Source organism: Cariama cristata, unplaced genomic scaffold (assembly GCF_000690535.1).
Source record: "Cariama cristata isolate BGI_N322 unplaced genomic scaffold, ASM69053v1 scaffold10912, whole genome shotgun sequence".
NCBI classification, from domain to species: Eukaryota; Metazoa; Chordata; class Aves; order Cariamiformes; family Cariamidae; genus Cariama; species Cariama cristata.
Genome location: NW_009603245.1, coordinates 11,483 through 28,288, shown reverse-complemented (window position 1 = coordinate 28,288; position 16,806 = coordinate 11,483). Strand labels below are relative to the sequence as shown.

At 38.6% G+C, this 16,806-nt stretch overlaps 1 protein-coding gene across 1 annotated transcript; it reads left to right on the top strand.

Annotated features, from left to right (window-relative positions):
* The first annotated feature begins 2,214 nt into the window (after positions 1 to 2,214).
* Positions 2,215 to 16,215, top strand: SMAD2 (SMAD family member 2). The gene is made up of 9 exons (XM_009695102.1): positions 2,215 to 2,312; positions 3,461 to 3,654; positions 4,158 to 4,292; positions 7,415 to 7,489; positions 8,779 to 8,832; positions 9,920 to 10,132; positions 11,936 to 12,073; positions 12,236 to 12,380; positions 15,963 to 16,215. The coding sequence occupies exons 1-9, from the start codon at positions 2,215 to 2,217 to the stop codon at positions 16,084 to 16,086; spliced, it is 1,176 nt and encodes a 391-aa protein (XP_009693404.1). The 3' UTR covers positions 16,087 to 16,215.
* Positions 16,216 to 16,806: the final 591 nt, after the last annotated feature.

Below are 16,806 nucleotides of genomic sequence, written 5' to 3'. Positions count from 1 at the left end.
CTCTGCAACGACCTGAAAGGAGGGTGTAGGAAAGTGGGGGGTTGGTCCCTTCTCCCAAGTAACCAGCGATAGGACAAGAGGAGATGGTTTAGATTGGATATTAGGAAGAATTTCTTTACCGAAATGATAGTCAAGCACTGGAACAGGCCGCCAGGGAAGGGATGGAGTCTCCATCCCTGGAGGTATTTAAAAGAAGTGTAGGTGTGGTGCTTAGGGACATGGTTTAGTGGTGGGGTTGGCTCGGGCTTGGCTGTGTTAGATTTATGGTTGGACTTGATGATCTTAAAGGTCTTTTCCAACCTAAATGATTCTATGATTCTGGCAACCCACCATCCTGGGGACAAGAATACAAAAAAGAGAGGTTGCAGGCTCTACTGATGCGGTGAGGGTCAGTATCTCTCTTTGGCCCTCAGGAGGGCTGTGGTGCTGCCTGTGTCTGAGATGGAGGTAACTTGTTCAGGACAGTCAGCTCTTTTGAAGAGCTGGATGTATGACAGAGAATGGGCCTTCATGTGGGGCTCTCTGCTTCTTGGTACTAGACAAAATCATCTAGTACAAGATTTTACTTGTGACCATAATCAGTAGAATGTCATTTCACATTTTTATTTATGATAAATGCAGGAGGCTGCCGAAAATCACACTCTTGCTCCTCCTTGGCAGTGCTTGTGTAGCTCCCCAATGAATAGAAGAACTGATCTGGCTGGAAAATAACTCTTAGAACATAAATTTTCAGCCACGTATGTTCTGTGGTCAGATAGCTGGTTTACTGATTTGAGTTGCTGCTCGATTGCATGGATGTTTCAGCCTCCCTAGAAATGAGGGGTGTGGGACAGGCAAGAAGGGGACAAGAACAATTCCTTCCCTTTATCAGTAGCCCGAACGTGGAATTGAGGTGGTTGTCAGCCCTGAAAGTGATTTTAGGTGCAGTGCTGTGCTGTCTGCTCTCTTGTTTCATAACACTACTGAATTTTCCTTGTGTAGAGAGGAGAAATAAAAATACCGACCTCGCTTCTCTTCCCTTAAGCACTCAATCCAAACTCGTGAGTGTATCAGCTAAGCTTAGTAGTTTAAATTTAAATCGCAACACCTATATTTAAAACCAGGAGTACGGTGAACTTGAATTTTTTTCCTTCCATTGCAACTTTTCAGAGGCTGTTAGTTTTAAAGGTAACGTAGCAGCCAGTCAAACTTCAGACTTTGTAGTTAGGAAGTGGAGACGCGAGTTGCTTGTGAACCAAATCCTCCTCATTGCTGAGGTGCAAAGTTTAGTTGTGTGTTACTTACATAAAACAAACAGGTTTTGGTGGTCACAGAGCAAGTCTATGATAAGAAGTGTAAGTCAAGCTCAGCTCTGAAAGTCTGCTGCCCACTTATGAGCCCATGCTGTTTTCTTGCTTTGCTTAAATCTGCCACTGCTTTTAGTTTGTGCCTGTGACTGAAGGCTCCTTTTTCTTTACTGTTGTGATCTTGGCATTGAACCAGTTTGGTAAAGAATTAGTTGTATCTTCTCTCCTCCTGCTTAGTTTAGCAATTAAGGTTTTGTTATTTTATAGTTAAGTCTTAAAGTACTGTACTGTACAACTGTGTTAAACATTCTGTGTTTTGTATACAGTGGAAAAGAATATTTAGTTCTTTCATCAAGGAGAGTACAGAAAGCAGTGAGAAGTATCAGCTACAATGTGCTTTTCTTCAGAGTCCAGATTTTCCTGTTTTGGGAAAAGCAGCAAATCAGTATGTGCATGGAGAAGGAGATTAATGCTTACGTTGGTGGTACCTGAAAGTTAGATCATGATGTTCAGTTTCAGATTCATGTGGCCTTTGTTTGAAGTCTTAGGGAAGCCTATGTTTAAAAACAAACAAAAACAAAAAACCCAACCCAGAAACTACCCTCTAAAATTGAATTTTGTTAAGAGCTAGGCTGAGGAAGTTTTGCCTGTTTTAAGGAACATTACAACTGTATCGACTACTTGAAACCAGAGAGCTTGTTCACCTTTTATAAACATTATCATTTACCTTGAATCACGCGTTCCATTTTGATAGCCTCCTTCATATAGAAAATATAGCATGAGATGTGAGTTTAAATGAAAGTCTAACAATGCTCTATCTTCTATGTGAAAGGAAGTATTCTGTACATTTTTTCCATGTTTGACATCATGGTGTTTTGAATAACCATGTTCCATATTCATATCAATTTTTTGTTTTTGTTTTCAATTTATGCACAGCACTTGCTCTGAAATTTGGGGACTGAGTACACCAAACACGATAGATCAGTGGGATACAACAGGCCTTTACAGCTTCTCTGAACAAACCAGGTGAATATTCTGCCCTCTCTCGCATCATAGAAATCTTGTGGGAGGGATTGGCTTTGGAGGGTCTGCAATGGGATGCTTTAGCTGTAAAATAGACTAAAATGCTTCCTAGGCCTCTCATGGTACAGCATTTTAAAATATTTGCTTGCCAGTGTAGAAATCCAAGTGTTCTCAGCTGATGTTTTGACCAATGAAACTCTAATTCTGGAATATTCCTTTTTCACGCCAGTGCTATTGAAAGAATGGGAAGACTTGTTAAATGCAAGCTCTAATGTGATTTGGTATTTATATTAACAAAGTTGGGAAACTTAATTCTTTAGACCTAATCTTACAAAGTGTTTAAACTGCTTTGTATGCCACAAGCTTTCAGTTAAATCTTGCTAATTGGCTCAGATACGAGCTACTAAAGAATTGTTTGTAAATTCTTCAGCAGTTAATGGTGGGCGAATTCTAAACAGGTTCTTTATTTTTTCATGTCGCATTACTTGATTTGTGTATTGAGGTTTGTCTCCCATCCCATAACAATCATAAACATCTGCATTTGTGTAAGCATATGCAGTCTGTCTTAAAACTAGCAAAACGTTTTCAGCTGGTAGCAAGGCAGATGAAGTCAAGAAGATAAACTGTACAGCCCTTACAAGATGTGCTTTCGTGCTTTTTGCATTACAGTTACACTGCCATGTGGATCACTTGGGCAGCTGACTGCTTATAGGCTTATTTGCAGCCCTGTGGGAATTCTTACGCTTAAAGCCATAAAGCATCTATGCCACAGCAAAGCCTTGAGGTTTAGCAGCGGAAGGGACTATTAAATGTGTGATTTTATTATTATTTTTTTAACAACTGTCTTCTGCTTTTAAAACGTATATGAAGCAATCATCCTAAATACTTGGTTGGAGGTAAAGTGGCTTTTAATGAACTCTAAATTCACTGGCAATAATTTGAGCAGCTCAAAAATAAGTTAAGTCACTGCTTGACACCATCATTTTTATCACATTTGAAGCCTTCTAACAAGTATAAATGTCACTAGCAGTGTCAGTCCACTGAATTCTGAGAATAAATAAACTACCCATCCCATGTGTGTACACTGTTGCTTGAGTGAATAAGAGACAGCATGCAGTCTGTAAATACTTCTCAACATCTTTCCCCTATAGATCTCTCGATGGCCGTCTACAGGTATCTCATCGTAAAGGATTACCGCATGTTATTTACTGTCGTTTGTGGCGCTGGCCAGATCTTCACAGTCACCATGAACTTAAAGCAATTGAAAACTGTGAATATGCTTTTAATCTTAAAAAGGATGAAGTATGTGTAAACCCTTACCACTACCAGAGAGTGGAGACACCAGGTAGGAAGACTGCTTCTGACGTTCTATAGCAGCATCTGTACGTACTTGTTCAGCGTAATGTTTTAAATGAAAAATAGAGGAAGATGATGCTTTCTCTTGCTAAAAGTACAACATTCTTAGAGGTACAGCTTTCGAGAATACCATCCCCTGAAATTTTTTAATAGGGAAGTTACTGAAAAGTCTTCACAAGTGTGTTAAATACCCCTGATAAACACTTCCAGTACTGCTAGCAATTTCCAACTGGCTGAGTATGATCCGGACCAAAAAGGAGAATAGAGATGACTTACCTTTGCTAATGTGGAATAGTCTTACTCAAGAGACGCCTCGGGAATCTGTTTCTTTCAGTAACTAGCAGTACAATTGTAGTATTAGGAGTACTGAGATTCAGGATATTTCAGAACATCTGAAGAAATTGTTAGATCTTTTGGAATTTCTTTTCCTTTTAGCTCACAGAAGTGTGTATTTTGAGGGTCTTACTAATGCTTTGAATTTTGCTTTTCCAGTCTTGCCTCCTGTACTAGTGCCACGGCACACTGAGATTCTAACGGAGCTTCCACCTCTCGATGACTATACCCATTCCATTCCTGAAAACACTAACTTTCCAGCTGGAATTGAACCACAGAGCAATTACATACCAGGTATTTTCTTAACTCCCACTGTAAACAGTATGTTTAACATTGTGCCACTGGAACAAAGATGGTAGTGACATCCTCTTAAGTGATCAGATTAATTGAAAGTTGCACCAATAAATTAAATTTACTTGATTTTGTGTGTTAATTCCAGTGGAAATACCTGAACACTGTTGCTTGCAGAACACGATCCTGTGTGAAACCGTATTGCTGTGGTTTCAGAATAGCTTACTTGGTTTCAGTAGCTTATTTAAGATTCAAAATGCTAATGAGTACAAAGTAGACCTGCACCTTAGGCTTTAGGCCTGTTTTACAAACGTATAGGGGTTGCCAAATGCTGTGTATTGGAGATTGAGTAGTAACTTGCTGCTCAATCTCTCCATGTGTAGTATGTGGAGAAAACTTTTTAAGTTGCAAAACAGTGACTTAAAAAGTGTTTGACCTGTAGTTCACAATCAATTGAGGTCTGCTTTGTGTATTTGTTACTGTTGTGTGCATACAGTTTTGTCTTTTTGGTGTGAAAGAACAACCTAACCATATTGAACTCTTAAAGAGTTCCTCTCTCCCCTCTTTGCCTCTTCCCCACCCCAAAACAAATACCAAGACTAATCGGCTATGGCGCACCCTAAAACCTGTACCCTTATTGAAATATATGAAATCGGTGACCTTTTTTTCCTGCCCCAACTTCCTGTTTCCTATCTCTTCAGGAAGTTGCCTGGAGTGTGAAACAAGCAAAGCTGAAATTTTCTCATAAATGTTTAACACCGCTATGTTACAAACAAGCTGAAAATTCAGATCTGGACTCCCTTAAAGAATAAGATGACTGCCTTGAAACTCAAATACACGCAATGTACAAATTGTATCTACATGTCTTAAACAGGATGTTGCTTGTCTCTTCTTTAAATGTATCCAAGAATTGAAATGGCACCAAAAAAAATTCAGTTAATTTGATCTCATCTGTTTAATTTGTGCCGCATTTTTTGCCACCGAGGGACAGCAGATCTTTAAAGAGCAGTTTAAGGTGCTAGAAGTCTTAACTTATGTGTACTTTTTTGATGCAATCTGAGGGCTTGATAGCATTTGCAAACAACTTACCTAAAAGCCACCATTTGAAAATCCAGTGCTATGGAAATGAGCTAAAACAACTAGGTAGTTATTTGCAGGAAGTCTGTTCAAGGTGATTGCGGGTATTCACATGATCTTCAAATGTTTATGCAGCTAACCACACCTTGCCTCCTTCTCTTTGTTACTGACACCCTCCTGTTGTATTCCTATCATGGCATCTTGCTTTATTTAACCTTGCTAACTTAATCTTGAATACTTAGCGAGGTTCTGGTAAGTCTTGTGTGACTTGACAGCCTGCTTCGGAGAACCGTTTTCTTTAGCGGTAGTCCAGACTAACAACCGTGGTAGTCTTGCGCTGCGATACTGTCTCCGTATTTGGTCTACAGAGAGGTTGGTTTTGCCTACGGCTGGGAAGATGTCGATCGTGAAGATGCGGGATGGCCTTTGGGGCTGTATCTTCCCTTTCAGGTTACGGATGCATGGAGCTGCGTTGTCCAAACTTCTGGCAGAATTTTTAATGCTGCACTTGAGCGTTTATTTCCAGCTGTGGTGGTGCTCAACCTCTGACCCTAAAACAGTATTAATAGTACTAGGTGGAGGAAATTTCCTCTGCTCAGACAGAGACTAGATATGAAAAATAATCTGTGCCAAAGAGCCTAGATTAGCAACTGGAAACAGGAGGCGTGGGTTGGATTGGAAATGGTTACTGACCTTTTACCATGGCTGTGGGCTTAACTATAATGAATGGTTTGGAGATGGGTGGAGTCCACTTTATCACAATTGGTTCTGTAACAATGTTCAAAACAATTATTATTTTTGTCATCATACTTCTGCTAGTAAAGATTTCCCTTAATCATCCTTTTAAATTCTCACTTGCATTTTTTCATGCCTATATTTAACACACTAGTTTTACAGAATGAACCAAAGATACAATTCTTTCGGTTCACTTTTATTTAATCAACTGATTTAATCTAGTTTCCTCTTGCCAACTTCCTTCTGATCTTGCTATATTGCTGTAAATCTCAGACGTGATATTTGATATAGTTTGATTTTAATTCTCAAGCAAAAGGCTTTATCTTTAAATTTCTGCTGTTTGGTAATAATGTAATTAAATGTGTTTAATCCCTCAGATGTCTCAGAGACAATTCTAAGGCGATTGTGGAGATAGTTAGCTTCAAACACTTTCGCGAAAGGTTTTGCCTTTAATATATAGGAAAAGACATTTGCCCAGTTCAAAGAAAATTATTTCCTGAAAGGCAGTTGGTTAACTCATTATCTGGATTACAAAGTACGTTTTGAATGGAGAAAAGGAACATCCATACTCTCCTGGGCTTTGAAGTTATTTCTGTGGAATTAGACACAGTTTCTAGTATCAGAATGCTTCAAACTTGTTACTGAGTTTACTTTGGTCTGTGAAACTCCCTCTTTAAAGAAAGCTAGTTAAAAGAATAGGTGATGGTTTTAATAGAGCTTGGAAGTAATAGTAGTGATAATAGAGCTTGTGCAGTGTAACTAGTTAGGTAGTATAGTTGTTATTAACGAGTGAAATCAACTGTTGGATGTTGAAGAAAAATGGATTTGAGGACTGAACTGAAAAATAAGCTTTAAATCTAGCGACTTCTGTAAGGCGGGGGGTGGGGATCTGATCTGATGGTTATACTACATAAAGACAGCTCACTTTTTGGTAGAAGTCACCAGATGGTTTTTTTCATTTGTAATTCTACTAAATGTGAAAGCTGTTGATCACAACTGCAAAATTATTACTCACTGTAGTGAAAATATCTCATCTTAAATGGAACAAACAAGAATTAGCTGTTAATTATATAACATGTTTGAGCAATTGACTGGCATACAAGAGTGATACATTTTACGTAGACAATGAGGCAGTTAATGGGTTTGAGGTTCTACTGGAAGGGAAAAGGGACAGCAAAATTAAATCCTAATTCAGCGTTCAGGTATCGTTTGGAGCTCGAAGACTTGAGGACGAAAACCCCAAATGCTAAATCTTACAAATTTCCCCAGTCAATGAACCAATAGATGGATGGTTGTTTTTTTTTTTTTGACAGAAACACCACCTCCGGGATATATAAGTGAAGATGGAGAAACGAGTGACCAGCAGTTGAACCAAAGCATGGATACAGGTAAAATTTATTTTTTCACTACTTTGAAGACTGGAGATTACTAGTTGTGATCCCTCTGCATAGCAGCATGAATTCAACCCGAACAACGATGGCAGCAGCCCGCTGTACAACCTGGTGTTTTCTATTTAAAATACTTCTTTCAGTCTTTTGCGAACAAAGTAATTTTTTGCTAAGGGAATGCTTTTAAAACATTCTGTGCCATATTAAGCACATTTCATTTGTTTCGTAACAAAAACATACAGGTCTAATTAAGTCTTCATCAGAAAGCATTAAAATAGATTTTTAATAGCTGACTGGTTTCAACCTACCCCTAACTTTACCTTCTGGAAACAGGTTTATTGAAACAAAATGTCTGTTGGCCTAAACAAGGTACAGAAACGCTGCATTTTGAGAACCTGTCTCTGAACCTTAACACTTCTATTCCAAATGTAATTCTTGTGTGGAAGGCTCTATTGAAAGAGTAGTAGAAACATTAAGCCTTTGTGCCTTTGTATTGAAAGCGTTTCTAGATAATCTGGTTGGCCTTAGACTTGGACAAAGCACAGTTAATGTGCTGGATAAGAACCTCCTGCTATGTGCTGGCAGACTTGAATGCATTTGGTTAGCTAATGTTAGCAACCTTTTTCAATTAATTGGAATCAACTGCACTCCTTTCTGTAAAAACTGCAATATTTTCCCACTGTGTGACAATAGATTCCTTAATTAAAAGAGCCTGACATCATCAGTCATTGCAGGAATGTTTCTGTGCAAAGCCTGTATTTTGCCTACTAGTGTACAAATTGTGTTGGAGAGCTCATGTTTTTCTGAGGTTTTTCCTTCCTCCTTCCAGGAAAGAATAATTTCCTCAAATGAGGAAATCCAGCTTGTTCTTTTCTTGAGATAAACCCTTTCCTTTGAGAATGGAGAGGCAATATCTTGCTTGTTTCGTCCACTATTTCTTAGCTTTTTTTCCGCTGAATTCAGGAAGAAGTCACTACCTTCTCACTGGAGAAGTGCATAATTAAAGTTACGTTCACAGAGTGTGCATGAAGTGAGAGCTCTGCCAACTGCAACACTAAGATGTTAATCAAGTCTTTACGAGGAGGGGTAGGTTCCCAGGAGTCTGGAAAATTAAATGTAATCTTAATTCAGAGTAAGTGTGTGAGATGCTGGAAAACTGGTTGTAGGATTTCTGAGGTTTCTTTTTCCAAAGAATTTTAATGTAAAACTGTATCTGGATAGTGGTTATACCTACCCATCTGAAATAACAAGAGTCATTTGCCCTGAAACAATCTGTATTGCTTCAACAGGATCTCCAGCAGAGCTGTCTCCTAGTACTCTCTCCCCAGTTAATCATAGCCTGGGTAAGCTGAAAATGCTTTTAATTGTTTCTCTGTGTGTGATGACTCTTCTTTGTATATATAATTACATTAAAAATGAAAATGTACTTGAAAAAAGAACTGTATTAGGAGGAGACTATTTGGTTGGCTTCCTGATGATAAACATAATAGGACTGTGTTAATAACTGGTTAATAACTACTATATTTCTGTAACTGTTGAACTTCTAGCAAAGAGAAAGAATAATATGATTGTGTGTGCAAGAATAGCATCTATAAAATAAATAGTTTAAAGGACATTAGCCTATCCCTAGTGCTGCCTAGACTTGCTGTCTCCCTTGTATGTGTGTTCTGCTGCTCTTCTCATGTTCTGTTTCACCTGTAACCACAACACAATTGTTGCTCCCCCATTAGTTGCCCACCTGCTTTGATCAGGTGCCATTGCTGTGTGTCTGTATAAATGCCTCAGGAAGATCAGATTCCCTTGGGTTTGTTTAAGGAATGGTAACAGGATGTGACAGGAAAATGCTGTTCAGAACGCTGAGTAAGTAATTAGGGTAGGTAAAAAGGGGGAAGCAGTACAGGAAAAGCTGAAGATGCACAGGGAAGATACTGAGCCTCTAGTAGGGGAGAGTAAAAGGAGCTTAGAACTGCCTTTAGATAAAGAGACAGTGTAAGATCTAGTGTAATACAAGGGAACATCATTTTCATATTAATATTTTCTCCTTTGTGTGGTTCAGTGTTTGGTGGTTTAATCTTTTCAGTAATATTGCCAAAATGTTTGCAGGTTATAGAAAGGCAACAGAAACATCTCAATGTCTGGCACTTACAGCAACACTGGCTTAATCATTTTCCCAAGCAAAAGGCAAGGACTGAACTACATGAGCTGTGGTCAGATTAGATCACCCCTTGTTCCCCTCCTCCTTCCCTTGTGTGGAATATTGAATTCCATTCTGTGTACTGGGGTAGGTAAAAATGACAGCAAGCAAAATACAATTTGAGTAGTTTGAGGAGACTACCGCTGTCGTTTCTGGATGAGATGAATAGCAGGGCAGATAGATTTCTTTTCAGCCTCAAATTCTGTGTTAAGCTTGTTTTTAAATTTTTTTTTTAGACTTGCAACCAGTTACTTACTCGGAGCCTGCGTTTTGGTGTTCAATAGCGTATTATGAATTGAATCAAAGAGTGGGAGAAACCTTCCATGCATCGCAGCCTTCCCTGACCGTAGATGGCTTCACAGATCCATCAAATTCAGAACGATTTTGTCTAGGTCTGCTTTCCAATGTAAACAGAAATGCTACAGTGGAAATGACAAGGCGACACATAGGTAAAAATCTCTGATCTTTTAAGTATTTGATTTCATTTTAGCCATTAAATTATCTGGAATGATCCAGGTAGGATGGGCAGATCTGTGTGTTGGGATCCTTTCACCGGCCATTGAACTTCTCTCTTGAGGCTTCCCAAGGAGAGCTTGGTCTCTCTTGCTAAGGACAGAAGTGGAAAGACACAGAGGTCACCGCTTCTGAACTCAGGGAGAAATGTAGCAGCTTCTGCTACCACCGCCAGTTGCAAATGGGAAGAGATGTGGTGATGGCTGGAGCTGTAAGGAGCTGCCTTTTCTCAATCAGTAGTTGCTAAGTTGGTGACAACAGCAGTCACACCGCTGGCAGGCTGAGAGTGACGCAGGAAGAAGCCACTCAGCTGGACGGGATTTCTGTTGCTCGCGTTGCTGTTCTCTGCCTTCTGGAAAAAGACAATGCACCGAAGCATCCCGAGGGGCAGGTTTTTGGCTTTCAGGCTCCTCGTTGGACCACTCTACCCTGGGTAGCATTTGTATTCAGAGTTGCTTATAACTGGAATTTAAGCTTTAATTACAAAATATTAACACGCTGCTTAGTTTATTCTAATTAATAAAACGCAGAATAGATATTGGTAATACTTCGTGAATTCTTTTCTGAAATGGGAAAAGCTGCCATTGAGATAACAGGCTGCTTTGACATGATCAAGATTTTCTTTGTAGTGGTTAAAGAATATTGTTTTCCACAGTACAGCATCTTGGCTTAAAGTTCTTCATTAAACTACTTTTTTCTTTTTTTTTTTTCCTGGATTCTTTTATTTAGCAACATTCACAAGATTTTTTTGCTTTTTTGTTTTTACTTTTAGTAAAAAAGTTCAACCTCTTTAGTAGAACCTTCTGACTCCCCTCTATGCCAAATGTATGTGCTTGTCTAATAAAATTTTAGATGTGCAGAAATCCAGGCTATGCCAGTGCTGACTGATCAAAATGATCAATGATAAGGAAAAGCAAAAACATAAGGAGCTCTCACGTTTTTATACAGCAGCTTGCATTTTATTTGAAAAACAATTTTCAAGAAAAGGCAGAAGAGAAACTATGGCCTTTAAAGGTCCTGTTGATTATAAATAGTTATCTTTGGGAGGTCAATTGCATGTTACTTCTCTTACTTGTGCTGGAAATAACCCACACTGATTGGTGCTTTTTTCCACTCAGAGAACAAGATCACAATTTAAAAGCAAACAATAGGATTTCTTACAGGTATTTTCTTGTAATAGGTCTAAATGAAGTCTTGTTGTTTTTGTCAAAGTAGTACAGAGATGGGGTATAAGCGATGGGTTGTGAAATAGTGTGGGTGCATGTAAGTAGAGTTTGTTGAAGTGATCTACTTCTAGGCTTGGGGTTTTTTTTTTTTAACATTCTCGGTGGCCTGTGCTGCTTCACATACAACACTTACTATTGACACAAGTTTTAGTTCTGTTGAATCTAATCTTTTTGTTTCAATTTTGGTATTTCTTTAAGTGAAAAAGTTACTTGGTAATGAACACTACTTCCTTTCTTGGATTTGGTGACAAGCCATTTCATGGTTAGAAAATTCTGTCCTGCTCTTGACCAAAAATTATTCTGCTTCTTCAAATACTGTGCGTTCGTGGGAGAAAAATGCAAGTTAATTGTGTTCTGCTACAACTGTCAGACCAGCAGTGTGGTCCTGTAGATAATAGATTTCTGTTTCTGTTGTAAAGAAAAACCTTGGTCTTCTCTGAAACAAAATACTCCCTTGTTTGTTAATCTGCTTGGGTCATATCATAACTAGAGTTCCTTTGAATTTTGCTACAGGAAGGGGAGTACGTCTCTATTACATTGGTGGAGAAGTTTTTGCTGAGTGCCTAAGCGATAGCGCAATTTTTGTTCAGAGCCCCAACTGTAATCAAAGATATGGCTGGCATCCTGCAACTGTGTGCAAAATTCCACCAGGTTAGTAGCCTACCAAAGGTCTTGCGTAAAAAATATCCAGTGAATGTACTTACCGGATGGTATTTGCATTCCTTTTGATAGTTTCTTCATAGTTTGTTGCTTTGTGTAGCGAACACAAGTATTCATTGATTGTACCCTTCGGACTTTTTTTTTCCTTTATAGGATGCAATCTAAAAATCTTTAATAACCAAGAATTTGCTGCTCTTCTGGCTCAGTCTGTGAATCAGGGTTTTGAAGCAGTTTATCAGCTTACTAGAATGTGTACTATAAGAATGAGTTTTGTTAAAGGATGGGGAGCTGAATACAGGTAAGGGGAAAAAAAAAACTTTGCTTTTAAATATCGAGTTACTAATTTTTCTTCTCTCACTAATACACTGTTTCTGCCTGGCTTGAAAGCCATACATACAGACTTCTTACTGCTATTGTAGATATGCTATCTGCAAGTTGAACCCGTATTTTCCTTTTTCTCCCGCTCAGCTATGGAGCTCATAAGTCACAGAGACCAATAAACTGATGTTAATAGTATTGCACTGAAGTCAGCTGTTGAGCAAGGCATGTCATCAAAGTTCCGTTTCCTTGCTCGGTCCTGCTTGCTTGCTTATTGTGGTGAAATCACTGACATCATCTAAAAGTTTCACAGTTTGTGCTATGAAATTATTTGCTGGTTTAGATGTACAGTCTTTTTGGTTTCTGTCCTGTTCTATATGGAGTATAAAGAGTTCATTAGGTTGTGGGACGGGATACAGTTGAGAGTACCCGACGGAAAGAACTGGAGTCACTTGGAGTGCATTCTGCAGAATAAAACAGCTGGCGAGCACATGTTTAAGAGATGGCAAATATTTTGGAACTCGTGGAAGAAACTTTGCAGGAGTAAGAGGACTGTATTTATGTAGCAAAACTGCTAAAAGCAGTTTTTTGAGTGGAAAAGAGTCTTATCTGCTTTTTAATAGATTCCAGTTGCATTCTCTCTTAGCACAAGCTAAGAGCTATAATTAAGGACAGTGCCTGTTTTTAATGTAGTATGGGAATTTGGGAAGAAAAGGAATTGACTTCTAATTGAGCAGTATTAAAGATTTCATTATTTTGGAGAGCTAAAGATGTGGTTTTAAACAAATCCCTTAAACCTCTCTAGAAATTGTCTGCTGAAAGAATGAACTCTGACATATCAGTACCCTATTGCAATACATAATGGTTTGTTGTGTTTTGGGTTTTTTTTAAATCTAGATCATTTCTGAAGTTGAATAATGACATGTAGGTTCCACTGTGAATCCTAGGGTTTTGATTTTTTTATCTGGTCTTGAAACATATACACGTAAATAGCAGCATCAGTACGTGGGGAAGGCTGCTTTGCTAAATGAAGCCTATTTTGTAAAAGCCTAATTAGATGAAATGAGAAATTTGAGTAATGGAATAAATTGGTACCTCTTTGTTAGCAAGAGGTACACAAGAAGGAATCTGGCTCAAGTTTAAAGAACTGTTGGATTTGGCTCAAAAGGAGTATGTATACACTTACGCATAATTAAAAACAACATTCAAATCAGAACAGAAGAAAGGCTTAATCAGTCAGATTATATGGAGAGAACTTGAAGTGAATGGAGCGTAAGTGCTGGGTTAAAACAGTGGGAAGGCTTTTGGTAAAGTTATTTCTAAGGAGGGAGAATGTTGAGTGTTAGTAGTCTACAAACCGTTGCGAGATCATAGAATTGAAAAAGCTGCAGTGGAAACACTGCCAGAACAGCACAGAAACTGCTTACTGACATAACGCTGAACTAGTTTCTTTGCATCCCTGTTTAAGATGATGTTAATAAATTATTGATGCACAAAACTTGTAAGTTGTGCTGCAGTTATGATTAAAGGAAGAAGAGGTTGCTCCTGCAAACACAACCTTGAATTTAAATGAATGTAGTCTGAATTGTCAAAATAGACCAGGAAGGGCTGTAAAATCCATCATTCTTGTTAGAACTTCCGTGCTTCATTTTTATGTCAAAAGTGTTTCTCACAGAAGAAGCTTTAGCAAAGCCAAAGCATTACTTACATTTTAGGCGTACAGCATATGCGCATAAACGCGCAGATATGGCAAGGTGGTAGGTTTTATAACCTTGGTGGACAAAATAGCTTACAGCTTTTTTGCTCAATGCGTGTTGGCTTGAATTGAGGATGGTGGTAGAAGTTCAGATCAACCGACAAGTGTTCACGTTAATACAGGAGCTATCCAGGTCGAGGATCATCTTTCTTCAGAAATTTAAGTAGTGGTAATTATGGCAAAGAGACTTAGTAATTGGTGAACTGAAAATCCAAGGGTAGAAGAGGCTGAGTTTTAACTTAGATGGCTGCTAAGTGACTGTGAGTGTATTATCAACTTTCGCCAGTGTAGTGCGAAGCCAGGGTTGTTGAACGGAACCAGTAATAAAATTTTGAGGAAGTGTGTTGTAGAACACGTTGTAGGGGAGTTGACAGCGGTAGAATAATGAACTTCCTTCTTTGGGAGAGGATTAGAGACTAAATGGAATTATATTTCCTGTGGTTTAGATTGCCCTTCTGTTGGAGCACTTTTGTTTTGGCATAGGCATTTGGGACTAAAATAACAATGTTTTTTGAAGTGCTGAGAGAGCAGAGACCCCAGCCGCTTTCTTCTCCTAGAAAATGTGAAACCACGGACAACTTTTGAAATCCATCCTCTCACTGGCTTAATCTTTCTGCCTTTTCAGTTCCTCTGTTTATATAAACAGATTTCCTTAGAGCGAAGGGTTGCAGTGCCGACAGTAAAAACGAAGGGGCTGGGTTTTGTGCCTGACTAATCTGCTGCCTTTGAATCTTAATGCCTCCTTGCTTTGACTTTGGGAGAGCTAGAATTAGTAGGAAAAACTGGCTTAGCAACAGTAGTCTTGCCAGTCTAGGTTGGGAAAACTCCCATGCCTGGAGTGAGTACAGTGAAATAACAGGATTTCTCGGGCAGAATATGTCCAGTACTGGTTTCTTTACTTTGGAGATGAGAAGGAAGATTTTTGAATAACAGGTCTCTGAATCAAGGATATATGGGAGAGCGAATGCAGCTTTTACAGTTGTCAGTCCTTCAGCTTTACTGAGACTTTCTGTATGGTGTTTAATTAAGGGCTTCTGTTGTGGAAAATTGCAGGCAAGTTTACGTAGAAGACAAGGGAAGCGCAATTTTTACTTAAATTGTTTGTGTGAGGATGTTACAGTACAAAACACATGTAGAAGTATAAGATTACAGGAAATCAGAGATGAAGTTTGCTGTTCTTTTGAGATAGCATCAGTTAGCACAGTGTAACCACACACTGTGTTTTGACATCGTGTTTCTGACAACATCTATGAGTTTCCTTACACATTTATCTTGTTAATTGCTCCAAAAAGCCAGACCTTATGATTGCAGTAGTATTGTGTTGTTTGGCCATGCTGACAATGCAGAGCCAAGTGTTTCTCTTCCGTATTTCTCAGTAGCTGTCTACAAAATTCAAACCCAGTTATGCATGTAGACCCTTTTGAAAGTTAAGATAGGGCTGCACACAGCAGTCTGTGATGTGAACACCACATCGTTTGGACAGTCTTCGGTTTTGAATTTCTTTTTAGAAGTAAGGCTCTTGGTGTGGCACTTAAAGCAAACGCCGCAGTTCTTATTTTCCAAAGCAGAATATTCTCAATGTGTTATGGTCAAGCATGTAATTATTGATGTGCCTTATAGATGTGGGATGTTTTGGGTTTTTTCTTCAAAGACTGTCTGAAAAAAGCTTAGTAACAGTTATGGTAATGGTTGTAGATTTAAATCTTTCTATGTAGTAGATATGGATGGAAACGTATTTGGTCGTACGATGGAGAACTTTATGGCAGCTAAAGCTGCTTTCTGACTTGCCTGTTCTTTGTTTTCTAGGCGACAAACAGTAACAAGCACTCCTTGCTGGATTGAACTTCATCTGAATGGACCTCTACAATGGTTGGACAAAGTATTGACTCAGATGGGCTCCCCTTCAGTACGCTGCTCCAGCATGTCGTAAAACTCCTTCCTCCGTTACCAGTGGGCTAAATATCGAGTCCAATCAACAGACTTAATATAACAGCTCGTCTGTCGTAGTATTTGTGTGTGGTCCCCATGAACTGTTTACTATCCAAAAAGGTTTTTAAAAAAAAAGAAAAACAGCACTTGAGGTCTCATCAATTAAAGCACCTTGTGGATTCTGTTTCCTATACTCTGATACTAGATGAAAATTTAGTGTATAGAAATGCCTTCTTCAGAAAGAAGAAGGGACAGTTCTAAAGACTCTTAATGGTGTTTTTATTGGGTATATAATTGAGTGTCCTAATGGTTTATCAATAACATGAATAGCTAAGTATATGTACAGGTAATGTATCATGATCTCAAATATCACAGTATTGTGCTGTTCTACATTTTAGTTCCCATAAATAGTTGTTTGGTTTTTTGATTGGGGCAAATCTCTCATAAAATTCCAAGACTCTACTTCTTTATTCTTTTATATTTTTTTATATAAGCAGGTTTTCGAGTTGTCCTAAACATAAAAAGCAGACTTTCCTTGTAGAAAAGCTTAACTTTTTGCTGCCTTCTTAAAGAAAAAGAAAATCCCTCCATTGGAAGGGAAAGAAATGTCTTGAGATTCATCTATGAAATCTTAAGGCACTTTATATGCTTAATGGGGCCTAAAATGAATTCATATTGTAAATTCCGAGTATCCATCACACTAGGAGTCTACTTTTCCCTA

Bases quoted from the DNA above. Each gene is read 5' to 3' on its own strand.
- SMAD2 (XM_009695102.1), top strand. From the start codon at position 2,215: ATGCACAGCACTTGCTCTGAAATTTGGGGACTGAGTACACCAAACACG. The intron at 3,655-4,157 runs GTAGGAAGACTG...TTGCTTTTCCAG, and splicing joins CCAGAGAGTGGAGACACCAG to TCTTGCCTCCTGTACTAGTG. The intron at 8,833-9,919 runs GTAAGCTGAAAA...TTTTTTTTTTAG, and splicing joins CCCAGTTAATCATAGCCTGG to ACTTGCAACCAGTTACTTAC.